General features: G+C 36.2%; 1 protein-coding gene across 3 annotated transcripts in view; it reads right to left on the bottom strand.

The window, feature by feature from the left end:
* asic2 (acid-sensing (proton-gated) ion channel 2) overlaps nucleotides 1-27,437 on the bottom strand; it is a 336,573-nt gene that overhangs the window by 25,653 nt on the left and 283,483 nt on the right. For all 3 annotated transcript variants that reach the window (XM_044099872.1, XM_044099871.1, XM_044099870.1), the window contains one exon: nucleotides 8,631-8,781. In XM_044099872.1, the coding sequence (XP_043955807.1) occupies nucleotides 8,631-8,781 (151 nt within the window). The remainder of the gene's footprint in view (nucleotides 1-8,630; nucleotides 8,782-27,437) is intronic.

Here is a 27,437-nt window from a genome sequence, read left to right as displayed (position 1 = left end):
AGCAAACATCTTGTAAATGATAGATGGCTTTACTGATAAAAGGCCCTTTACCTTCGTTTTATGATTAAAAAAACACTTCACATTCCAACTTTGAATCAACTTTTCAAACACACACACTTAGAAGAGATGAAAAGGCGGAAAATTAATATAAAGAGCAATTAGTCACAGACACATTGAACATGTTGAGGTTTTGTGTTGATGTAAAGGTAAAAAGAGAAGGTGATCACAATGAACCTGGACATAAATAAATACTTTAAATGCTGACTCTGAAGTTGTGCTGAGATTAAATTGAAAAGTCAGAGGCAATTAAGTAAATTGAAAAGTGCTTCTTGTAGGGATTAATACAAGGAGAGTCAGTATTTAAGACCTCAAATACTTAAAACAAATAATGTGTGTTTCCAAAATGGGAGCTATTAGATTTATTAAGACATCTTTCTTCATAGTTAGTTTAATCAGAAGTAACTCAAATATAACAAGCAGCTTTACTTCATAAATTTTCAGTAAATTAGACAGATTACTCTGAGTATAATCCTGATCTAGATTAATCTTACTTAATAAGGAAAAATATTACAATTTATTCTCCTATGGCAGTACTCAGAGAAACCCTCGTTACATAAGATATTGATCTCTTGCTGATTAACAGGCACATGGACATTTATTAATTTTATTTCTGCACAGCTCTTTGATAATGTCGCTATTTTTGTGTTAGAGGTTGCTGTGTTTGTGTTGCAGTCAGGCCGTCTACAAGGAATCAGGAGTAATGATGTTTGTTATTTCTGAACCGGGGCTCAATCAGCTTCAAAGACAGCTCCTCTGATTAGACAGACATGCGTGGTCAGAGGGTCCAGACTCACTCCACTTACAGTGATTCAGCCATGTAAGAAGGAGGAATTAAGTTAGAGAGCGGAGCAGTAACAAGTAAAACAATTTATAACAAGTGTTTAAGTTTTTGCTTTCTACAGCTTCCTGTTTGTGTTTTAATCTGAAGAAATTTAAGCGTGTTTTTTTGACAGTTTCTGTAAGTTTTTTGTGTAATTTTAAAACATATTCTTCTTATTTCAATCAAAACTCAGTCAGAAGGGTCATCTATTTAAATATATTTAAAATTACAGGAGCTTCTTCCTGCAAAGCAATGGTGTTTTATATGACAAAGATATGCTGTTGACTAGACTAGATGTGCTGTTGGTTTTTTGACAAAGGTAGTCATTTAAAATCTAGCACAAAATGAAAGAAATAGAAAATTATCCCTTTTTGTCATCAAGGTATGTCCCTAAATATCTATTGATCTTCAGTGAAAAGCATATCTCGCTTGCCAATCATGGATCAAGGAGATTTCTGGTGGTCTGACTGGACCTCTACTTGACAATAAACACCAAGTCTGATGAAAGTGGAAAAGCAACAAAAGCATAAAAAATACAGTTTGATAAACAGAAGATTTTTAGATTGCAAGATTACACGTCTGATACAAAAATCAATTTCCACACCAAATACAAAAAAATTCAAGTTTGTTTTCTTTCTTCAGGAAATACATCAAAATGGAAACATCTACACTCATGAGTTTTGTTGTGCTGAACACTGAGGGAAATTGGATTTGAACAAAAGTCGCCATTGGCTGTTACGACCTTAAGGAAAACAGGAAATTTACAATCACTCAAATCCTGGTCAGTAAATTAATGTTCATACATCAAAGTATATATTAACTTAACTTTAAACTGCATTAAAAAATACATCAAAGATCATGTTTGCTATTCTGCTCACAGATTAAATAATATTAGAAAAATATGCAGCCATATTTAATAAATTAGATGTTGAAGAAGTTCATTTATGCCAGAAACTAAATTAACTAAGTGAAGCATAACATACTTATTAATTCAACACTGGTAGATGTCTCAAGCCTTTTTCTCTGTTAAGAATAATGAGAATGATAATTTTTCACTTACAGCTAATAAAAACATAGGATCTAAGATTAGAATATTACATAGACCAATAACCATTTTATCATGCAGAAATGTGGGCTTAATAAAAAGTTTAATACGTATTTAAAGGTTATTTCAAAAAGGTATTTTTAATCTCACAAACAAGCCTCATTGAACACATATTCTAATTTAGTAAATATGATGATGTTTAGGATTTTAAACACATTATTTATATAGAATTACATGGCAGAAATCCTGGTCTCTAAAATACTGAATTGTTTTCCAACATTGTTGATGATTTTGATGAATATGAAGAGAAAAACTGGTTGGTTTTCTACTTATATTAAGACATTCTGATGATAAATGTGATTAATTCCAATTAATTACAAAAGAATTATATTCCACGTTGCTTATATAATTTTTAATTCTAATAATTTTATTTTTTTCTAGTCCTATTGAACAACTGTGTTACAGCTTTGCAATATTATCATTACAGTTTTGCAACATCAGGGTTAGTGTACGACAAAAACCGGTGCATTTTAAATTGAAATTGAAGCAAAGAGTTCCCTAAATAAAATCAAAACAAAATAAAACTAGACAAATCATGTGTCATACGTAAAATAGATTCAATTTAGCGCTGATGCATTGCACCAGGAAATAACATCTCACTTTAATGATTAAAGGTTCAACAGGTTGATTCAACCTGATGGTCAACAAACATCCTTCCACTCCTGACAGACACCTCTGAATGTTTTCACTAACACTTTTGATTAGACAGCAGCAGACTGAAAAATCTTGTGTTTTAATACTTCACTAGATTGTTTGCAACATAAAATGGGAGCTAAACGCTGACAGGAAAATAAGTGAGAAAAATAAGTATTTGATACAGCACAGATTTACAAAGTTAACATGTATAAATAACAGAGAAAGAGTAAATTTCCATCGTAGGTACAGCTCAACTGTGGAAGACAATATAAAATACAATCCAAATTTTAAAATAATTAATTTGCAACAAAGAAGTGGCTCTGTAAGAAGCATGTGAAGTTCCTGCAGTGGGCTAGACAGTCTCCAGGCTTGAACCCAAATGAAAATCTTTAGAAGAAGCTGAAGCTTTCTGTTATGATCTGTATGGAGGAATAAACTCCTGCTTCGATGTGGGAGTTCGGATGAAGAACTACAGGAAATGTTATACCTCTGTAAATGTAAACAAAGGTTTCAAATACTTTTTAAATGCAATAAAATGCTAATAAATTATTTAAAATCATACAATATGAGTTTCTGGATTTTTTTTTCTTAGATTCTGTTTTTCTCAGTTGAGGTGAAAGTTGTGAAAATGGAGACCTCTCTGGTCTTTGTGAGGGCAAACTTGGGAAATTTGTGATGTGTGAAGTACTTCTTTTCTCCACCTACGTGAAACAACAGCTGCGTGACCCAATTCCAATTTTTTTGACATAATGTGACCCACATCTGATCTTTTCATGATAGTCTGAATAATACAGATCGGATTTGTTTCGAATGCGACCCAAGCCGCTTGAGTATTCATTACGTATCCGATTCAAATGTGACCTAATGTCCAGGTCGCATTCATTCGACCTGAATGTCACTGATACTCCACAAATGTCACAATTCTACATCCTGATACGCCAGAGTGGGAAGAAAAACAACCACGATGGACTATAACAAGTATTAAGTTGTTAATCTGCTGCTCCGGTCGAACAACAACTTCAAATATGTAAGCTATGCTCCGCCGTTAACATCCATGTTTACTTCCGTAAACACTGAGCACTTCTTCTTTTTATGGCGATTGGAAAAAACAATGAGAACTCTGACGTCATTGCGCCCTCTACTGCGCATGCGGGACACTTTCAGGTCGTTTGCCTGTTCATACTGGAGAACACATACAGGTCGCATATATTTGGAAGTGTGGAAAAAAAAATCTGATTTGACAAAACAATTGGGTCACTTCAGGCTACAGTGTGAATGCAGCCAAAAAAAAAAAGGACACTTTAAGTTATTGCTGGAGGAGCCTTTAATGCAAAATGCTATAAATGAAATCCCATTTGAAGAACATCAAGAGTAAATGTGTAAAATTTAAAAGCATGTAACAAGACTTCCACAAAGAAAGCTGAATCTCTGCAAAAATCTCTCCGTTTAGCTGTCCTTCAACAAAGCAGTGAAAATAAGAAACAGTGCATGAAGAAGATTTAGTTTTCTGCTTTAGAGTTCTGAGATCATACATTTTCAAGGGCGGTTTCTATACAGTTCAAATTTGCTATGCAACAAAAGTAAGACATGCGGGATTAAGAAAGAAACAAAGTTCATCTGTTACAAAATCAAATCTCAAAGTCAAACAGGCAGTAATTTGTTCTTTTTAAAGAGGGGGAACATTTTGAGGCATTCATGTTGTTTTTAAACATGCCAGCCTGCTAAATGTTCACATTAATTTAAACATGTCTGGGGAATATGTTTGGAAAATATTCATCCTATTCTGTAAATGTTCATACTTGTCTGCTCTTGATGACAGACCCAGTGAGGCCCATTCATCACTCTATCATCAGAATACTATTATCACCTTTATATCTAATTATACTGAAATGCACCCTTGTGCTCTCAGCGTTGCACTCATCCACACAATCTAGAGTCTTTACCTAGAGTTTGAATAAATTGTTGCTTTGCTGACAAAATATTTCTAGAAGACATTAAGCTGGTGACACATGCAGTTTGAAATTATAGCAGTAACATTTGGTTTAGGAACACTTGTGAAAAAGGGGGGGGGCCATATTTTTATTTTTATTTTGCAGCTGCTTTGAAGCTTTTAGCACCTTTCTACTGATGATTCCTGCTTCTCTTTTATTCCCACATGTTCAAACACTAAAAGTGTTTTATGAGTTCTCTTTGAAAAGAAAAACTTCCCCTTTCCTCAAGTGTTTTCGTAAAAGGATACAAGCCAAAAATCCCTGTTGGCTTGCTGTAAAAGAATCCAGCTTCTCTATTTTTATTGGTTTCTAATCTCAATGTGCCTTAAGTTGTTGTCTTGCAAAAAGACAAGACTTTTACCAAATAACGGCTCCTGTTATGATGACGATCCCAGACCATATTACAGCCACTTCTGTGTAATGAGACTTTTGTAATGCAAAATAAGGTGCGATTAATCATATAATAGATTTTTTTTTCTTTTTTACCATATTCTGTAAAAAACAATAGAAACACAAATAAATCTGTAAAGGCAAAAAATGCAGAAAAATTTGAATGCAGCATCATCTGGTTGCATGAGTGTGCATGAGAGGAAACTAATACCTTCTTAAAGCAATTTTATGGAGCTAGTATGCTATTTTGTTACATTTCATTAATATTTTCATTGTTATTCTATACGCCTTTCAGGTTTACACATAGATAATTTTGTTAGGCCAAAGTTATTCTCCCTCTATTTTTACAAAAGGCTTTTAGCAAAGACTATGAATGAGAAATAGTCAAGAAGCAGAATTAAATGATTTATAAATAAAAATAGTTATTTAAACCTCAATTTTGATAGACTTTTAAAGAAAATGTTTCCTTCAATGCAGTAGAAGTCAAATGTTTTTCAGTCTGTACATTCATATTACTAAAAAAAGAAAAAAGAAATTGGGGATATTGCTCTTAATTCTGTCTCCTTCTGAGTATGATGTGTTTCTTTTACTTTTAACTCCTATGTTGTAAAATAATAAATTTATTGAAGATAAAAATTACCTGTGCAAGATTCAAGCTTTGCTTGAAATGTGCTTGGTGTCCAACCAACAAACCAACATTCAATATTTCTTGTAATGTTTGGCTATCATCATAAACTGAGGAATATTATTGTGGGCATTTAAGTTCCTGCATGAAACTGTGCATTATTAGAACTATGCAGACTAACTGCTAGTCTTTGGCTGATGTATGATAAAACAGCAGTAGGAGGGCAGAGTGGGTTGTGACTGGTAGGAAAAACGGAAACCACTGGAAGGAGATGGATAATGAGTCTCTTTAAAAATGTGACCTGCCTTTCACTGCAGAGCAGAGACCCGCTTCAGCTCACTTCCTGCTGAGACTGAATTACCTTAAACAAGCTAATTAAACCCCAAGAGGAACAAAAAAGGACACATAACCAGGGAACCTGCAGAGACAGTCTTCTGCATGCTGGCTGAAGTTCAACAAGTTACACCAAGACAAGTTCAGCCGATTCGAGAAATGAGAAATGCAGGACATAATAGGAAAACTGATAAGATTTTTGAGTCAAAACAAACAAATATCCACATAGCTTTTGTTTCTCCTTGTGGCTCAACTGTTATTCAAGGATTTCAAACTAGATGCCAACAAGACCTAAAACATTAACCTACAGTTCATACAGTATTTATGGGAATATTTATGCTTTAAGCCCCATGAAGCAGATTGATGTGCAACAGCAAAAAATAGTAATCTACATAAATAATCAGTCTCAATTATTCCCACAGTTAATCACATAATATATCAAAATCTGTCTGGGGGATCTTTTTTCCCCAGTGAGCATTCTTTATCACAAATTTAAGAAGGTCTAGATATTTATCATACTTAAGATGCATAAACCAATCAAATAATCCACACATGATCAATGATTATATTTAGTTAATTACATTCATGTCTGTATAGTAATGATGCAATTAAGGAGAAATCCAAAGACAAATGAGATAAATTAAAGACCCAAAGACTTAATATTATACATGTACAGGCCAGATGCAGAAAGTTTTGTGATAGAAATTAAAACTTCAAAGTAATCTGAGCTGACAGAAAATCCAGCTTTTATTAAAGGTTTGCTGACTTCTCTCTGGAGATTAAAGAAGGAGTCTCATGGCTTAGTTTGTTCTAAAACCTAAGCCGAAATACCTAACTATAATTAAAAATGGAAAAGTTTTGAAGAAACAAAAGGAAAGAATAGGATGTTTCTGTACCAACTGCAGTCCAATGATCTGAACTAGAACATCAAGGATATAAAGTGAGTCAGAAGAAGTTATTAGCTGTTTCAGAACCATTTGTGGCGAATGGTGTTAGCCTTTCTAGCAATATATGTGGAGATGCCCAGAGGCTCGTCTATTCTGCTTAGAAATCAACTGATGTACCCGTAAAAAAAAAAATTATAATCACAACGGGAGACCTCCAGACGTAGAAGAAAAAGAAAAACACTCCAAGACTTTCACATTTAATTTAGAGATTAATAAACTTTATGAGAAAACAACCCAAAAAATAAAAAATTAAAAATTATTGCAACCATCAGGCCTCGTATATTGTGACGTGGGTCTTTTACCAAGCCTCCCTTTTGATTTTGATTAAGCTACTTATTTCAGAGCTTCTACTTTCTGTTGAGAGTTTTAAACTGAATGTCGTCAAATGCAGTCCAACTTCCTTTTAAAGTTGTCTTGATTAATAATGTCCATATTTTTTCAAAACCTGTCTTTGCACTTCTGCTGGTTTCTTTGACTTTGCCAAGAACAACTGTGACCAGCAGAACAGCAAAGAAAAAGAATGTCATTGCTTTTAGTTACCAAACGTTTTCAACTCACTGAGACTGACCAACAGGATGTTAGTTCGCTTTTTACAACTTTTAAAGAATGTGAATTATGTTGAACAGGTCTTTATCTAAAATACTTAGATTTATAAAAATTGGACTGAATTGTTCTTAATGATAGAACTTATTTTAAAATAATTTGTATTCTGTCAATTTTCTAATATGGAAACATAATTGAATAGTTTTTTACATGACCCCAAAATGTTAAATGCTAAAAAATACGGAAAGTCATGATGATTACTTGCTTTAGATGTGCCCTATAAAGCGACTGCTCTATCTGCCATGGTACAGTCCCAAACAGCTCTAGACACTTACAATGCAAGTATAAAGACTGAACTTGTTGTATTGGAAAAACAGTTTGGAAGTAAAACTATTTTTACTTCATTTTCTTTTTATTTGCTTTCGAAGGTCATTACTTCAGGCCAGGTGTCTCTAAAAAGACTTTATAAAAAGAAGCTGAAATAATCCAGATGACTTGCCAAGAGATTCTCTGTTAGGAAATAAAAAGGTTTAATAGATTTGCACTGTTTAATTTATTTTGCCCTGAAATAGGAGATTACTGAGGTATATCACATGTATAAATCTCTTATATAAGGTCATTGGACTTAAATTCAATAGGAAGAATGACAATGACAAAAATGAGTGTAAGCTGATAGTGCTGCTCTGCTAGACTGGAGATAAGTGAAGAAAGGGCTGAGTCATATGTGGAAACATGACATGGACACTCATCACACCCATAATATACTCATATAAAGAGCAAAGGACAGAAAAACCCCCAAAAGGCAATCACATGTCATCAGTGGCTTCTGGATTCTTCATCTCAAGAGCAAAAACTGTGAAATTTTAGTTTACTTTAAACTAAAATTTACAGAATAAATGTATACAAAATAAATTATAAGTTATTGCTCGCAGCTAAACTCTAAATATTGGATACATTTTTTGAGAATTTGCATTTGATTACAGATGAGAAAAAAACAGCAGAGAAATAAGCAAATAAAAATAATAATAAAAAAGTTATTATTAACTTTTTTTATTACCCACCCACATTTTTGTGTGCGTGGGTAGATGTGTGTGTTCTACACAAGCAAAAATATGACAGCTTTGTTTTTCCTCATAGTCTTCAGAGTCAGTAGTAAAGGTTTGTGTGTTATTGAGCGTACCTGTGTCCCCCCAGACTGGCAGGTACTCATCCTGCTGGATGTCCAGCATGATCTCCAGGCCGTTCCCCGTCCCTCCTTTCATGGTGGTGCGCAGCGTCTTCCCCTCCTCTGCCGCATTGAACATGTAGCACTTCCCATACCTGGTGAACACCTGCCAGGAGAAACAAATAAACTGTAAGAAATTATTTCTAAATTTTTGGATGTTGACACAAAATTGTGATTGATTTAAAAAAAAGTTATATAAAATTCTTTTAACTAATGCAAATGGAAATGGAAATTTTTTCCCAGAAATTTAGCGTTCTTTATTTAAAAGGCCGTAGAAGACGCCATTTTGCATATTGAAGCTACAAAATTATTTTCTGAAGTACATCCCCAGGTCCAAAATGTCGGATAAACTGTTAAACCCTGACAGATGGTGTAATTAGAAAAGACCATTATGTGAAGATATTAAAGTAACATCACAACATCAGCCAGGAACAAAAAGCACAGGGAGAAATCAATCTTCAAAGTGGAAAATAACCTAAGCTAAATCAGTTACAAAGAGGATTAGGGACAACAAATATACATTTTGAAGAGATTAAGCTCTAATTTTGGAGTCAAACTATACAGAAAATATTTGACAAGACATATTTGTCAGTAGCTGTGTCCAGTTTTCTGAGCCACTTTATTTCATTCCACAATAGATCTGAACAGCTCTCACTGGGCAATGTCAAACAACTCAAGAGCTGTCAGAAGGTAAACACTTAAAAGCAGAGAGTCCATCATTCAGCTGGATTTTAGAAAATATTTACCATCCACACTGGCAACACTTCGTCAGACCTGTGTTGGAGTTAATGTGAGCAGATACTTGTTTTTCCTCTGAAGTATTTTTACCACCGTTTCACCACAAGCAACCATATGACTCAGAGGAATTTATGAATAATATACAGAGGTAAAACTGCACAGCGGTGGAAAGTATATTTTTCTGTGCGTGGGTAGATGTGTGTGTCCTACACAAGCAAAAATATGGGAGAGAGTGTATTTATGTCCCTTAAGCTCATGAATAGTAATCACCAGACGAACCGTCTATCTTGGTGCTACTGACCAAATAAAAAAAACAAAAGCAGAAGAATGGTAACCTTATAAATCAAGAGCTGTGGTTTTATTTAGGCTGCAATACAAAATCAATAAGAAGAAACCAGATTAAAGCTAAAAATGAGTCATTTTTATTCTGACTTACTGGTTGTTTCAGACAGAACCAGTAAACAGACAACAGCATAACGGGTTCTGGCTGCTGAAACATTTCAGCATTTGTCTTTCAGGTGTGGAGAGATTAAACCTGACCAGTGATTTAAACAAAATAGCAAAACTGCCTTTCACTACTTCCCGTCTCAAGCAAAACACTGCTAATGCAGCCTAATGAAGAAGCATAGACTGAAATAATAACAGAAAACATGTTTACTAACCAGCTGACTAAAAGCATAAGTAGTACATCTTTAAAAAATCATTTTCAAATGATACTTTGTAAATTTGTTTCGACGTACGTTGGTTTAAATGACTCATAAAGTAGCTTAGACTTCTGTGATTGCTTTGGTTAATTTGAACATTAAAATCAAGAAAGGAAAATTTCAAGTGGTGAAGGTTTATGGTTTGTAATTGAACCAAAGGGCAGAGCCATTAGCATTTCTTAAACTCTTTGTCTGCTGTGTTTTAAGACAGTGATTATATGCTTTTCCTCCGTCAACGGTTTTACAGACCTTACGGATTTGGTGGCAGATGCTGCGCCGCCACAGAGGTGCAGCGCATCTCAGGAATATGAAGTGCCACATTACATGTGCGTTCACCTCTGCAAAACAGAGGCGCTCCTGACAGATGCACCTAAGCACAGAATAAATGACACGCCACAGGTTTTTGGAGCTCTGGAAAAAGGGTAAGAGGGTGGATAATATGTATTCACTCTACAGCCATAACTCATCTGGGAGGGTTTTTAGTGGCTTTGTGGGAAAGAAAATAGAGTGGAAAGCACAGTATTGCCTATGTGCGGTCCTGGTCTGTGGAGGACTATATATAATTTTCATCCACCAAATTACTCCAACTCTTTTTCAATGGAGGGTTTTTAAATGACCCCTCAGATACATTTCATTACCACAGCTGTTCAAATCTCATGAAGCTGAAGTTTCACAATTAACACGCACAGGCAAATTGGTCAAAGCCTGTATTACTGAAGGTAATTACCTAGCAGTCATTTTCTCCTCTGCTACACATTTACATGAGCATATGAACAAAGCCCAGATTGGCTCCAAAACATCTATTCTCAACATTTCTGTGTCTTTCATATGGCAAATTGCTGTTCCTGGAACTCTAGAGACCCATTTTTCATATTCTTACTGATAACCAACACACATGGTCAAAGGTCAGGTCATCATCTTACAACACCTTAATAGTTAGATTCCAGTTCAACAACTTGGAGATAAAGAGACTAATTAGACCTTGTGAGCAGATTTCAGTTACTTTGCATTCATCCTTTTCCTCCAGGAGTGGATGACGCCACTTCAAGTAAAGCTGTCAGAGAGAAAACTGTTTTCAAACGAGCCTAGAATTGTGAAGAAAATCTCCCCAGAGGCAAGCATCAATAAATGTGATACCGCTTTTTATAATATGCTATCCTGGGTGGTGTCACAGGGAAAAAAAAAATCTATATTGCTGCATAAATTAGGTCAATACAAGCCCCAAACTGTCAAATGAATAATTTCTATCAGAATCAGCTACACCATTTTTTTCACTGACAGGGAAAAACGGTTCAAAATGCTGCTTCTCAGTAGGGTTATTCAAAAGCAGTAGGATTATTCAAAAGCAGTATTGGTTCAAGTCTTCACCCTTATGAACGATCATGAGAAGACTGATCATGTTGGTCTAGGACTTTTTCTCAAGAACTGTCAGAATCACCGCTGTAATATCCTTTTTTTAAAATTGCAACTTATTATGAAATCCTTGGTTGTAGTAAATGGAATCAACAAAGTCATAAAGCCCCTGTTTCCGTACAAACTGAGGATGAGAAGATGGAAGAGAGGAGAAAACAGGAAGGACAAACACTTTCCAGTGGAGACGTATGGATGTTTTTGTGTCGGTGCAACATGTGGGGAACACCAAGTGAGTCTTCCAACTCCACTCACTCTGCCTGCAGCTAATGCTAGATCACTTAACATTTAGCTTTACACTCTTCAGAGTTGTCTGGTTTGTCTGTTTAATTTTTAAAAATGTCAAACTCTTTTGCTGCCAATATCACATCACCTTCCCTCCCATTCCAGTCAGAAGTCAGAGCACCAGAAAATAGCAAGCAAGAGAACGAGCAACTTGGCTGCCAATTAAAATTCCTCCTGACCAACAAAACACATCTCATTAGCATTCACAGCAGAGTGAGCAAACGTCTGGAGGAGCGGGGGCAAACATGGCAGGACCTGGCCTGTTTGCCGTATTGTGCCTCCTACAGAGGAGAAGTCAAAGATGACATGGCTACTGGTGTACGCTGCTGTCATGATGAAAGGTCAGCTGTTAACACCAACCACCAACAAATTAGACGCTAAACAACCTCCTGGCTACAACAAAGAATTATAAACACAGTATCTGTGCATGCATCGTAAAAACAACAACAACAAAAAAATCCTTGAATAGCTTTAAACTTGTCTCTGTACTTTTAAAATATTTCCTTGTCATTCTGTATTAATCATTTTCTTCAGTGTTGTTCTCACTTATTTTCAGTGCTGTGTTCCAAATGCCACAAAGAAGTTTATTTGCTGATTAAACAATAATTAAAGTAGAAGAAAGCTTGGTTTATTTTCCAGAAGGCGCAGAGCAAGAATCTTGCAGACATTATAGCCCAAAAATAAACCAAGGTCTATAATGTACTAATATTCTTTCAAAAAGCATTTTCCAGCCACTGTTGATAGTTTTCTTTTCTTTTTTAGTGCATCTTATGGAAACAGTAAGACAGCACAAGGATTTTGGTGTTCAACTGCTGCCGTTCTCTACGGAGAACAGTTCGGTATGAAGTGGGGCGCAGCTTAATCAGTGCTCCATTATGGCGGAAGCTGTCACTGTCTGATTTTGTAATGAGTGCTTCATTCATGTGACTGCACACTGTCTGCTCAAGCATTTGATTTGCAAAAGCTTGGAAAGGCTTAACAAGGGGTTTGTCTTTACAACCACATCACCAAAATCATATCTGAAGATAAACAAAACACCTAAATCATGTTATAATTGCATATCTGTTTATCAGCAACATATCATGGTCCTATTAAATTTCTTCTACCATACAGTGATTTATAATTTGTATTGTTTTATGTTCAGTTTAATTTTGATTTTTCACATTTTTATTATAGGTATTTTAGTGGTATTATATGAAATTGTTGATTTGTTGAACAGTCGCCAGTGGATTAAATCTGGTGACTACTTTTTTTCATAGTTCTAGAAACGCCAAAAACTTCTGCCGTTAAATTATGTCTCTTAGCTATTATATTTTTAGCATGCACGCATGATACAATGCCTGCATGTATCATGTGAATAGTAAATTCAAACATTTTGCAAAGTAATTATCCTACTAGTTTTAACAGTTCACAGAAGCTACTTTGTGCAATCTGGATTCATTGTTCAGCAAATCAACACCTATTATTTGAAAGTTCAGCTTCTATTTTACAACAGAAGCAAACAAGAAAGGATCTAAAGGTCTTTTTTTCCAGAGGTCTTAATTTGAAAGAAGAAAGAAGACAAAGTTTTGAAAAAGATCTTTGGGGTGCAAGGCAGCATTTTTCTCCGCTGTGTGGCAGCAGTAAAGTAGTCGTACTGCTGTGGGGATAAATAATTCAGATGGCTGCTGTGCTAGCGACGGGGTTGGCCCTGAACATGAGAATGGTGGGGATTTTACTCACACACATCCAGCTGCCTCACTCATCATTACGGTTTTACACATACCACTCCACTACCTGAAAGCCTGGCTCGCATCCCGCGCAACTTAAGCCCCGCTGCGTCCACATTTGTCATATTAAACAAATTCTGTCATTTAGGTGACATGTTGGGAGGTTTATGGAACATATTTATCATCGCAGCCTAATGTAATTTAGCCCTGCCGCTCCATAATATTTTATTTTACAAGGCAGCACCTAAGTGAGGCAGGGCAGCGATAGGACACGCAGGATTGCAAGCAGTGCTCCCTGCAATTTATTTATGCTTTAGGAGAAAGGGGACAAGGGCGTGAACAATGAGAGTACACAGAGAGCTAGGGAGATAAACGGAGAGAGAGCGGGAAACGCATCGGGACTCAAAGGACAAACACCATACTGAATTTAAAATAAATTGCTGAGGCTGGTAGATGAACTTAATCCCACCAGCACATTGTGCTCAACTGCAACGTATAACTGTAGTCTATAATGTCCTTTAAAACATGCGTTTCTTCACATTGTCTGAGAAACAAAAAAATAATTTTGCTTTAATTCTTTCACTGATGCTTTGTGGTAATGCCACACACATCGTTAAGGCACAATAAAGTCTTAAGTGAGCCTTGTTATACATATTATATTTTCATTACCCATAAATTAGAATACTGTTGAAAAACTCATTTATCTCAGTAAATACATGTAGGAAGAAAAGTTATTCTGTGCTATATATAAATCCATTAGAAACACAGAGATAAAATTCATGAGTTCATTTCGATGTTTGTGATTGTAATGCAGAACTAATAAAAATAAAAAATAACAGCTGGATGATAAAGTGTTTTGGCCATCAAATAAGCCAGTATGTGGTGCAAACCCAGGTGACTGTATTCTGCAGTTAAATGTGGGCAAAAAAAAGCTAATGAAATATAAAAGGCTTATGTGCAATATATGCTTATAATGGTTTTTTACAAAAGAATTATGGTGCAATATATGTTTTCATAAATATGGAAAGCAAAATATCAGTTTCTCACAGTAAAACCTGGATGTTTTTCATTTTTATCTCACAAGAAATAACTAAACCAATATGTGGTTCTTTAAATTCACAGCAAGAGACTTTTATTACAGCATTTATTTATACATGGGTTTACTTCCCACCCCGACCCGAGTGTCAAGAAGACTTAGTGGCTCCAAACATTTCCTACTTAGTAAAGGTGAAGGTAAACATAGCTGTCTGGTTTATAAAACGTTGCTGTGCAATCCCAGCATGTTTTCTAAACCTGAAAATAAAAACCATGTAGCAGTTTCATTATGGCTGTACATCTTGGTCCGTTTACAACTATATGACACCACTGAGCTGCCAAAGAAATTAGTCTGACAGCAGAGTTGGTAAATGGGTGCAATGTGCGGTGATATGAAAATCACCACTCCGTTGTAACTAATAGAGCTGCTGTAATTGGTTGGTTTCATAATGCCAGCCTAATTTCAACACAAGAAGCTCATGAACAGACCTACCCATCGCTGATCACTAATAGCTACTGCTGCAATTCAAAAGTCTCAGTGTTTTGTCTGCTGTGCTGATTGGACAAAGCAATTTTCCAGTGGCACATTGGTACAAACCACCAAAAAATTATTTTTAAGAACAGCATATTTTCCCAAAGCATCAATTTAAAAAACAAGGCATTCGTTATTATTACATTATGCCTCTGAATCAAATTAGCTTTCAAGGACCAGCTACCATCATTTCTTGTCAAGCCCATCGAGAAGTTACCGGCAGAGGAGTGTGAACAGGAGAGCAGCAGAGGACACGGGGACAGACGAGATCTGACGAGAGTGCTGCAGGGTAATCCATCATCATATATAGACGCACATGGCTTACCAATATGCAAAGGCCATCCCATCCGCTCCGATGGGACCTTAAAGAAAAAGTTCAGTATTTAAGAAAATATGGGTATATACTTACTCTTCCATAAAATGACCTGAGAATGTGGATATAAATCTCTGTGGTTCTGCAGTCACGGTGTTAAAGTTTAGTTTAATATGTCTGAAGGCAGAAAAAAATGATTGTGACCCTGGCTTATAAAAATGAAAAAATGTGAACCTGCACCGGTAAAGCTTGATGGTTCTGGTGAAATACAGTTACTCTGAGCTGTAACAGGAAGCTCACATGGGTTTTGCTGTCGGTTGCCATGAACCATTCATGCAATTTAACAAGTATTAATTCTAGTACCGCATTTTGTAGTTCTATAAAGTGATACTATGGTGCTGACCATAATTGTTATACAATTTGTTTTATTTCATGATCATTGGAGAAAAGCCCTTTAAGGAGATCTGGCATGATTTTGAATGATGTCCATGAAGTTTTTAACTGTTGTGCTGCACTTGCAGATATAACAAAGGTTTAAGAAAAGATGAACTTGAGAACAATTTTCAAGATCTTATTCAATTCTGCTATAGGAGCAATTCAAAATAACTCTCCCAAAAATAAAAATAGGCAATTCAGTTCAATAATATTGAAATATTCCATATTGATCCTAGATATTAAACAATGCAGTCAAGGTTATTATAGAGTATTTTTATCTAAGGAAACCAAGCAAACTTCACTTTTCAAGCTTTCATTTAATTGTTTTGTATTTTTAAGGAGCCATACTTGGCTCCATATTATCATGATATTACTTTGAGAGTTTTATAAAAGCATCTACACAGCAGAACACAATGCTAATGCTGCCCTTCGAAGAACAAGTCTTACAACAATCAGAAATATTCAGACACCCAAAGATCTCAAAACAGCATAAACTGGAGTTCTTCTAAAAAGCTGCCTTTGATTACTTTCATCGTTTAGATCAACAAAGACAATATATGATGCAGTATCTTTGCATAACAGTGTAATTTAAAGGTAGCTATGCAACAATTATTCAGTCACTTTACGCTGCACCACATTTCCACTCACCACACTTTGGCTATACAAGTAGAAAGACATTTTAGTAGTTGCTTAAAGAGGTATTTAATTTTCTTTGGACTAGTTGTTTTTTTCCCTCATTTTCTGTCTGATGTCTGAAAACCACAATCTGAGATTTAGACTCATCAAGATCATAATAGTGGACAGGGTGAGGACAAAAAGAACTGTTCATCTTAAATTAGAGCCATTTCATCCGAGCAAGTAAAAAAGGCAGTCAAAGTTTATTTGTGGTGTTGTACAGGACTTGTTTGCCACTCCATCTTGTGTGAAATGACTGCTTCTGTCAGTTTTACAGGCAGGTTGAAATAAAGCCGTGAGCAGTATTAATGCTAATGTGTCCCTGGTCTGTACTTCCTCATGCCATTGGCCTAAAAGATTGATGTAGCTATTAATATGTGTCGTATTTCTAAAAAGGAGAGAGCTTCAGTGCATTCCCACTTGGCTAAAAAGCCCCAACACTGTTGCTTCTCAAAATATAAAACTATTATTTAAAGCTGTAAGTCAGATCTCGCCCTAAAAAGCTTTGCCTAAAAGATTCCCACTGCTGCCGAATTCAGCATTCAGCAGCTTTTGTCAAGTTATCTTCAACAGCCTTGAAGATGGGATCTCTGTACACAAAGAAGTAAAAAATGATTCATAGTGTGCAATATTCATATCTAAGCTCTGAAACCATTCATAATATTTTACATTATAGTATATACTGTACAGGTTCACATGCTTAAGTAAAAGGCAATCAGATATAACGGAAGTTACTTCAGGTCAAAGGTTATGTACTCCCTGAATATTTCACCCACTCTATACTTCCCCTGAATCACACTTTTTTGATGCAAGAGGGGAAATCTTTTAAATAATTAAATGGCATGTTCTGTTTCATTCCCCTTTTTGCTCTCCCCACCATGCGTCAATCACACCAGTGTGTGGTGGTGTTCAAATATAGCTATAGACTACAAGCTGTCACCCTGCTCTCATCAATCACTTCACACACAGCCAGTCGTTTCTTCTTTTTCTTTTTTCTCTTTTCAATACGTCACTTCCCAGTGATGGCCAGCAGGACTCCTTTCTCACCTGTCACAATCTGCCTGTCTGTTCCGGGGTTGATGGAGAGCTGAGTAATGGGACAGGGGTGAGGGATTAATGGCAGCATCTCATCGCCTACTGGAAACCAACTTATCTGACAAGATGGCGTGTCGTCTCTTCCTCACAGTGGGGCATGAGTGGATTTCAGCTCGGCGTGGCTGCTAACACTTCACTCAGATTATCTGTGGCTTCAAAAGCGTTTGGGATAAATTCACAAGGACCCCTGCAAAGCAGTTCATTGTTCAAAGTAAGGGATTTCTCATGGTCTGTGACCTTCCCTCGGATAAATTGTTCTTCAGGCAAATGGCATTGATGCATATAAGACCCTGAAGCTTCCTGATGAGATCAATACCAGCAGTAAAGCGTAATTATCTCCAGTATTCAACTGAGACTGATATTGGTTTAGAAATTATGTGGTTTAAAACTAATGTAGCTGCAAAAGCATTACTTACATGTGCTTGATAGTGTGTGTAGCTATCCATGTTTATGATGTAGATTCAATAGAGATATAGTTATGAGTTTCAAGAATGTATTTCTGTTAATTTGAATAAATCTGGATTGCAGCTAGGATCAATCCAAACTTCAATGTTGTTAAAACAGAAGAATGCTTGTCAAGTCACTGCCTACCCAGTTGAAGGGAAAACTGCTGACTTGACTGTTGTCTAGGAGACAACCTCCACACACAGGGTAAACCACAAAAAGTCATTGTTTGATAAGCAACCTGTTTATAGAATCTTATTTTATTTTTTTTCAATTGGAAGTTGAGTGTAAGGAAAAAGTGTGGTATAAAGAGCTCAATGTTTTTGTGTCATTTTCTGGAAGTGTTACAGCTCCACCGACTGGCCCGGCATACCTACTACATCATTTTCTGCAGCGCTGCAACCTGTCATGTGACTTTTTTCTTAATCGTTTACAAAAATACACTGTGCTTGTCTAAGTGTGCACAGGTCCTATTTTTCAAAGCATCGAAATCTGGACATTGATGACACTAAATACCCTACCAAACTGAATTCATTCCAATCACAAAATCTGGAACTCAGAAGCACATAATTGCAGCACCTGGACAGTTTCTGGTGACCACATGACAGAAACATGACGGGCTGGCTGAGCAAAAATTACATCCTGCTGTCTGTGCAACATAAAAAATGACTTGGATATAAGCCACACCAAATGTAATGCAATGAAAACCCAATCTGGAATCATTTTTAACACACTGTTTCACTCAGAGGCAGAAGAGAAACAGCCAGAGGGGCTTGAGGAGAGACGTTAAAGGTTGCCCCTGACGCAGAAAAGGCAGAGATAATAAAGTTTATAACATTCACCGCTAAGGATTTCAGACAGTCAACAGTTGTGAAGAGGCAGGGCTGTTTTGAGCTGTGGGATGTTCAGGATGCAGCGATCCCCTCTCTATTAAAGGAGGGTTTGGTTGGTTTCTGAAACAAAAACAACACTGCTTAGGATTTTTATTCTAAGAAGGGAAGGTTTAAAATCCAATAAGCCCCTGACATAAAGTGCAGCAGTAAAAGAACATGACCAGTCTAGCTGCACGACAATATATCTAGGAGGGTGTCTTTTAAGGAAAGAGTAAAGGTTTAAAAAAATGTCTTTTTAACCATGGTAATTATGTTTAAGATCAGTTTCTCAGTTTTGCTTCATCATGCAGACATATTGCATGCAGACAGACAGACCTTGACCGCCTCTCAAGTGACACCATCATCTCTAATCCTTGTGGCTCTTGGACACATTTTTTTTTTTTTTTTTTTTTTTTTTGACATTTTAATTTAACGGAGATGCAGATGTGGTGCTGAAGTATTTCCATGAGCTGAGATGAGCAGCTTTAGGCTTTGATTCATACAGAGTGGCAGATTGAATCAATGAATAAATGAATGCAATTACGGAGCGTATAAAAATGATTGCTGTAGAAGTGCCACCTCCTTTTTTATTTGAAATTAGTGAATTCTAGCTGTAGCAGTTCACATAAAAATAACACCCATTCTCTGTTGATTTGTTATCTCAGTAAACATTTTGGTAATTTTAGTCATTACAGGTTCCATATTCTGTTTAACAGAACAAGATTCATCATGAAATAGATCATTAAAGTCAGGTGTGCATTATAATACAATTAGACTGGCTGACAAGATAGTTTTCAAATAGGAAAACTACTTGGCAGTGACCTTGTAATGGTTACTGCCATTATAAGGTAGAAAACAATTAAACTTTTACAAAACAATTAGTCAGTGTAAGTGCACTTTAATTCACTTTTAAACAGAGTAATGAAACTAAAAAAAATATTACTTTTGTAGTTTTATTTTAAGAGAAATGTCACATTTTTATAGATTTTTCATTGTTTTCACACCAAGATAATATGAACAGGAATGTAGAACTGTCAACTTTATTTTTTTTAATATATATTTGCACTTTCAGGGTTGAAGGAAACATTTTTGAACTTGCATCTCAAGTTCAAAACATAACTTGAGATGCAGAGGGACGGTCATCCTTTGTACAATCCATTTAATAAAGATTAAAAAGCTCGTAGTCACCAGACTGCACTGACTAAACACAAAACACGAGAATCTCTGCTGGTCTTTGAATGTGAAAGCTTGCTGTTTTAAATAATTCTTTTATAACCTTCCATCCATATGCGGAAACAGGAGCTGGTGGTTTTTGTAAGTGAAGGCAGCAGTACATAAGATACCTGGCAGGGAGGAAGCTGAAGATGTTCCTAAATTCATGCAAAGGTAGCAAAGTGTGAGTAAGGCACCGTGAAACGTGTCCTGCTGTTTCCTTCGTCTGTTTGGGAAAACAAATAGAAGACGACACAACAAAAACGTAGAACCATCATTAGTAAAAGTTTATGTTTGGAATTTTTCAGATTTTACAGAACCGTGCAGTTTGGCCCGAAGCCTGAAAACAATGTTTTAAAGCTTTCTTTAACATTAAGCTTTAACTCCATATGCTGCATTGAGAGATCCCACTGGCTGAGTAAAAAACAGCATTTACAAAGAAACCTTGGATCCAAGTACAGTCTGCTGTCTGTTTATCCAACGACTCCACCTCAGTTGAATAAAAGACTAGAGTGTTTTCATACCTAGTAGTCTAGTAGCTTCGATTCGACTGGAGACCAAAATTGCAACATTTGTTAAACTTTCAGCTGATGTGATTTGCTTTCACACTGCACTGTGTCAAAAGAACCAAACCTGTTTAAAAACCTGTTCCCAGTGGCACTGCATCAAGAACCACTGAAGGAAAAGACACAAAAACCTCTGAAGAAGACACAGACAGCAACCTTCTTCTTCACAAAGTGTAAACTAGAGTGTAGAGGAGTCAGATTTAAGCAGTTGTAGGATTTCTCTTTTGTCTGGTTATATTTGGTTATATTTACCCAGAATGCTCCACACTTTAGTACGCTTCCTGTTTTTGGAGCGGGATTTTCTTTGTTTTTGGCTGAACTGAAAATCTCATCACGCTTGCCGGCTGTCAGCCATCTTTGTTTTTGGTGCCATCTTGGAACTCTGGTCACTGCAGTCACTCAGATGGCTTGTTAACGAAACTTAGAACCAGTTCTATTAATTTATATTGCAGCAAATAATTAGTGAAACATTTTTTTAAATTAAAATAGTATTTTTTATTTTCCCATCTGCTCTAGACGGCTGTTTGAATACCTCGCAACCATTGCTCTTTCTTAGCTTTCAGAGCTAATTTGCCTCATTTTAATTTTTTCAAAACAATGGATACTAAACATTAATGTTAACTCTTAACATACTTAGAACATTTATTAACCAAAATACAATTGAAAGTTTTTGTATTTTGTTAATGTTTCTAGTATTCTGGGGAGAAGTTGTTCATGTTTATAGTGTGTATGTGTGTAGGGACTGTTGTTTGAAAACTGAGAAGACAGTTTTTTAGAAAAGGGGGATTTTAAATCTTCTTCTCTATTTATTTTTGTTTTTATTTGAACTTTCAAGACTTGTAGTTTTTGCGGCTGTAAGAATGTATGAGGTTTTACGTCATATCCAATAAATAATTCTCTTATTGTAAATTTTCCGGACATTTTGGTGAAATATGGGAAATATTTGCCATATTTTCTCCTTTTTAAAATATTATTCATAAAGATAAAGTAAAACAGTTTCCATAGAAATCTTGATTTCTCTCCTTAACCATGTGATATTTTTCCTCACAATGTAAGAAATGGTGAGGATACAATTGGTTTACTTTGAAGGATGATTTTCCTCTTTAAAATAAAGAAAAAATACCTCAGACAATAACCTTAGATAACACTGACCTGACAGCAGCTTGCAGCTGCCTGAAAGAGAAAAATTTTATATCTGCATTGACACAAAGCTGTTGATCCATGAAAATGAGACAACAGACATTTCAACACCAGAAATGAACTTGTGATCACAAAATAATCTTCTGACTTCCCAGCTAAAACTTAAACTATATTTCTGTTTCAGAGTAATCATGAGGAGACAAGAGAAAGTTTAGAGTCGTGGTGCTTTCTGGCAGGCGGAAAAGAAGCTGGCAAAAGGAATGGTAAATCTCTACTGATGGAGATTGTTGGCCATTTGTTTCAATCATATTAAATGGATAAAATGCCAAGAGTGGGAGGATTCCCTCGCACATTGAGGATTATGTTAAACGCCAACCATTCTGTGAAGTTATAATTGCCACAACAGTGGCAAAAATAATAATCATCTGTTTGCCAAACCCTCCAATTTGCGTCTTAACTGAGATTTGTTTGCGTTTCTTCCTAACTGCTTTAGCAGCAAGTGAATTACCATGAATATAGGGCCGGCCTGAACAAAAAGGGGGCAGAAAACGGGGCGTATTTTTGCCTTCAGGTCCAACATAATTAGAATTCAGTGAAACAGATTTATACTGTCCGTTTTGATTGCATTAACATTTATTTCAGACTCAGAGCTAAAAAGTAATATTCTCTCCTTTAACCCTTTAACCAACACCGGAACGCCCAAGTGTTGTTTTTCCAGCGTATTTTCTGGGGGTGAGATTTAAGGGTTTACACTCCAAACTGCTCAAGAAAGAACAGCAGTTGATTTAATTTGGGTATACCTTTTCAGGCGTTTTTGGTTATTTTGGGGGCGAGGGTTAAAAAATTATTAAATTAGCTTCACCTTACATTCACTAGAGTTCAGTTATTGTTCCAGAGTGCATCTGACATCTCAGAGAATGTTTTCTGCTAAACAGAAAACCTAAGTGGCTCAGTCAGATTTCTAGCTACATGCTTAGGAAAATTAGCTCATCAAATACACAGCAGACGTTCTGGACACCTTTTAATCTCCATGGGAACAGCAAATCCATACTGTCTTCATATGTATACATTCTTACTGTCGGTTCTGTCATGTCTCAACCCTACAGGTGACACATTATGATCAGAAAACTTGTGGTTGTGCTTCAATCTGCAAACATCCATTGTACCATCATATTTAAAAACAGACAAGACTGCAGTATCAATTATGGCTTTATTTTCTGTAGGATGTCTGACGTCAGTAAATGACCATTATGACCAATTCTAAGAGCAGTTGAAAACAAAACGTGGATTCAAACGCAGAAACGGCCTTAAACAATTTCCTGTAACCTCCCTCACTTTGTTGAAGGATTCTGAATGTGTTCCAGTCTATTTTCAGTCACGAATGGGAAAATAGTTATACAGAAAAAGGTTGAAAGTAACCTCAGAATACCACAACCTGGCAACTTACTAAGTGACAACCAGACAGTGTTGACCAAAAATAGTCAACACTGTGGATGAAAACACATAATGGAAGAAACAAGAGGAAGTTAACATGTGTTGAGCAATTTTAAAAGTTAAAGATTATGACCTGCAACAAGATAAAATACACTTTTACTTCAGTAAAAAATATAAATCTGAGATAGCAGAGAGCATGTCTGACAAACTAGAACAGCTGATGGTTACTGTTCTAGTTTAGTTGAACAAAGACCATTAGTTAGCAATCAGTATGAGTTCTACTTATATTTGGTCAAAATAGATGGCATCCACACAAGACGTGTTCCTTGAATATAACTCAAATAAATCAACTACTACTACCAAAATAAAATACCTCTCCACAAAACCAAACTTGGCTTACTGGTTTCATGAGTCTCTGTAACCAGACCTAAACTCAGCAGACTGAATTTTACATGAGAAAGTACAATCCATGATGAATGTGTAGATCAAAAAGCACCAAAAAGATGAGACAATCATTTCTGATTTCAAAGAGAATATGAAGAATATTTCTAGTGTCTTCATCTCTAGAAAGATTAATTTCTTTCACATCTCTTTTCAACTTTATTATCTGTAAAATTACTCAAATTAAATAGCATTTTTCTCCAATGTTTTAATTTCTTTTCATTCCACTCTGTACTGATGCTTTTAACTTTCTCAATCTTTTAACTTTCTTAATCTCTTTCTCTATAATTTTTAATTCTAGGTATTCTTCCAGTCTGTACCTGGTGGGAATCAATCGTCTATGCTCAGTTATCTGCATAATTTGTGTCCACACACAGAAATACTGACACTTGAAGAAAAGGCTGAATTAAAATGCTGTCAATTAATACATCGAGACAGATCAACACAATAAGTTTAATAAAGATAAAAGAGCATCATGGGTTTGGAAAAATCATATTTATGATTGACTGCAATTCAAAATGGTGGAAATCCGTTATTTTACCAGGGTTTTGTGTTTAATCTTTAGAACAGGGCTTATTTTGAAAGTGGGTATGTCGCATGGAATCCACATTTCAGGACTTTAGTCGACAAAAATGCAAAGAAAATATAAGAAAGGACTCACTTGACATATGGAACCACTATGTGCTGATGATTTCTGGCACAGTGAATCAAATAAGCCCTGAAGATTGTTACGCTAGTGAGTATTTCATCTGTAGCGCTCTGTTTTATTATCCCTGACAAGCTTAAGCATAAGTCCTGACAGGACTCCAATGCGTAGTGATTCCAAACTTATCAGGATCTTTCACATCAACATTTCTTAACTCTTTGACTTACAGGGGTCTCATGTCTCAAGAGCCTTGGCTGGACTATCTTGATAAAAACTGCAATTTTATTCCTTAAGTTATTAATAAACAGATCGCAGAGAACTTGCATGAACTTGCTTCTTTATTTTACAACACAATTCACTGCCCTTTGCTAATATGCATATGCTAGTTTTATTCTAGGCTGCAGTTGAGGATCGGTGTTGCAGAACTCTGCTCTAAATGTTTGACACTAAAGCTACAGGGGGCAGGGTTGAGTGTGTAAAGCTGAGGAATGTGGTTGGTGGTGAACTTTGAGTTGGATCCTGCTCTCATCTTCTCACAAAGACGTTTAACATCATTGGGAGATCAAAGAAAGTCAGGTTGGTATCTTTAGCAATCCCTGCACTCGGCACATTAGTGAGATGTGCTAAATAATGGGTCTTAAAGTGAAAGACTGTGCAAGAGGAAAATGAGATTTTCAGTGAATCAGTCATATAGTAGTAAGTTACCAGAGCAGTATGGATAATATTACTGGATCTGTGAGAAGAAAAGTGGCTTGGACAGCAAAAGTGTAATTGGGGAGCCATCATCTGAAGTGAATACAGCTGATCTTGCATTTCCATTATGTCAGAATTGTGGGACATCTCCTTCCAGTTCTGCCCCTCTAACAGGAGTCCTCACTGAGAAAGCCTCAGCTTCCTGTAAATTCGTGGTTGGAGCCAAGATAATGTCTATGTTGTCTTGTTCGGCAGCATGAAATTGGATAAAGTGATGGGAAATGGAGGAACAGCCACAGCAGAAAACACTGGGAACAGATATGCCAAATATATAAGAGGACATTTCCTTTAGTTTTTTAATATTCACAGGGACAGGAAGCGTGGGTGGAGGGACACAGCCGCGTGAAAGCTGATTAAATTACTGCCAGGAGTCTGGATGCATTTTGTGTGCGAGCATGTCTCTGTGTCAAGGATCCAGCCACTTACGAATAAGAATAGTGTACTTGAAGTAAGAACCTCCCTTTAAAGTATCCCATTAAGAGATTTTCAGTCATCCTGTGCAGAACTGCTAAACTAATATTTGTGTCCAGGACAGCCTTTATGTGCTTTGCACATCAGGAGGTCTGTTGGTGGAATCTGTACAGCGCTTACAGGAATTTAATGAATGGATAAAAACCTACTAACATACAAAAACAGAATGCTTAGCTGTGAGAATGCACAGTTGTACTCCATTTATTCTTGGTAGAGCTTTACAGTTCAGATTCTAATTGAGTGCAACTAAAGAAAGCATTTCATTTAACCCTGCAACCATATTTACAAATTTAAGCAACTGAAAACATATAACTGCTCAGAAGAGGAAGATGCCAAAAGCTGCAAGCTTAATTTTGTAACAGAGATTTAAAACAACTAAGTTTGGAGTAAAAATGCAAAATCAAGCAGGGTCAGGCAGGATGTCAAAAGCAAAAGGGTATATTGATATCTTCAAAAATGAGAACAAGAGCCGAGTAAAAACAGTTCTCAACATTGTGAACCATCTATGGACAACATAAGTGCTTAAAATGATATTTAAAATTTAAAATATTTATGGTGGTAAGATGGACCAGTTGAAAGTACTCCTAAGTACTCATACATTGTTGTTTTGACCTTTTCTTCAAAAACTCAGTCTGTGTCATTTACTGTAAACTACTTCAATTACCAGATTCAGAGAGTTGTGCAACCAGTCCAGCCTCTACTCTGCCAAAGTACAGATTTTGGAAGGATATACCCAGAGAGATAATTAAATGTGGGAGTTTAAAGCTGCTACAGCTGGCCCAATCTGCCCACAGCAGTGTGGAAAAAAACTGTATTAAAGCCCACTCCAGCATGTGATTTATTGGGCTCTGCTGCAACCACAATGGCTGAAAACGAAGCGCTACATCAGGCGCCAAAGAGAAAAACAGTATAAGGATGTCCATCTCCTTGTTGGACCTTTCAAAGCACCACGTCAGAGCAAGATCTTTTTCTGTAAAGCCAGAATACCAGGAAAAATGTTTGTTCTGTCAATCAATATAAGCTGTTTTTATCCATTAACACTTGGAGAAAAAAAAGATAATACGCTACCTCTTCTTTTTTCTGTAATCTCCAAACACAACCTAAACAAAACAACACAGAGGTTGTGTCTCTTTACTTTCCACATTCAGCACAGAAGACAGTGGCAAATGTCAAGCCTTCAATCACGGCCTTCCTACAACTAACGGTGCCAGACACATTTTGTTTATCACATCAAAACATTGATGAAAAGCAGAACTTAAAGAGGTGAATCTCTTTCACCTTCTGCACATCATCTCCCCTACGTAAAGCAGTCACCACGCAACATTACCTTCCTTAAATATCAAGGACATACAGCAGAATTATTTCAGAATCCTCCCCATCCTCTGTCACCTACACACAAATATTGATTCTGCTTTTTTCCCCCCATGCTTTTTAAACGTGACTTAACGGCCAAGCTTACGCCACTGCAGCAAAAAGTCAGAAGGCTTTGCTCCAAAAAACATGTGAATGCTCAGAGGTGGAGAGAGCAGGTCCATCTGTTCATGTATACGTCCATCTGTTCCACAGATTCACCCTTTTCGTCTACATTACCATCTACACTGTACTACCGCAGTGATTAGGTAACTGGCTTTTACAACTCACATTTCTAACTAAATACTGTGGCATTACACTTTTGGCTGAAAAGAAAGACAAAAAATGTTTTAAAATCCTAAAAGCTCAAATATTTAGTCTGTGGGTACGGATAAAAATTTAAGGACAACTGTTAATTTTTTATTTTACTTGCAAAAGCTTGAGCTGTACCAGTTTTGAGGTATTAATCTATATAAAAAAAATCTTTTTTCCACTGAAAACA

This window comes from Gambusia affinis, linkage group LG19 (assembly GCF_019740435.1).
Source record: "Gambusia affinis linkage group LG19, SWU_Gaff_1.0, whole genome shotgun sequence".
NCBI lineage: Eukaryota > Metazoa > Chordata > Actinopteri > Cyprinodontiformes > Poeciliidae > Gambusia > Gambusia affinis.
The sequence above is the reverse complement of the archived record's forward strand: the minus strand, read 5'-3'. Positions and strand labels throughout refer to the sequence as shown.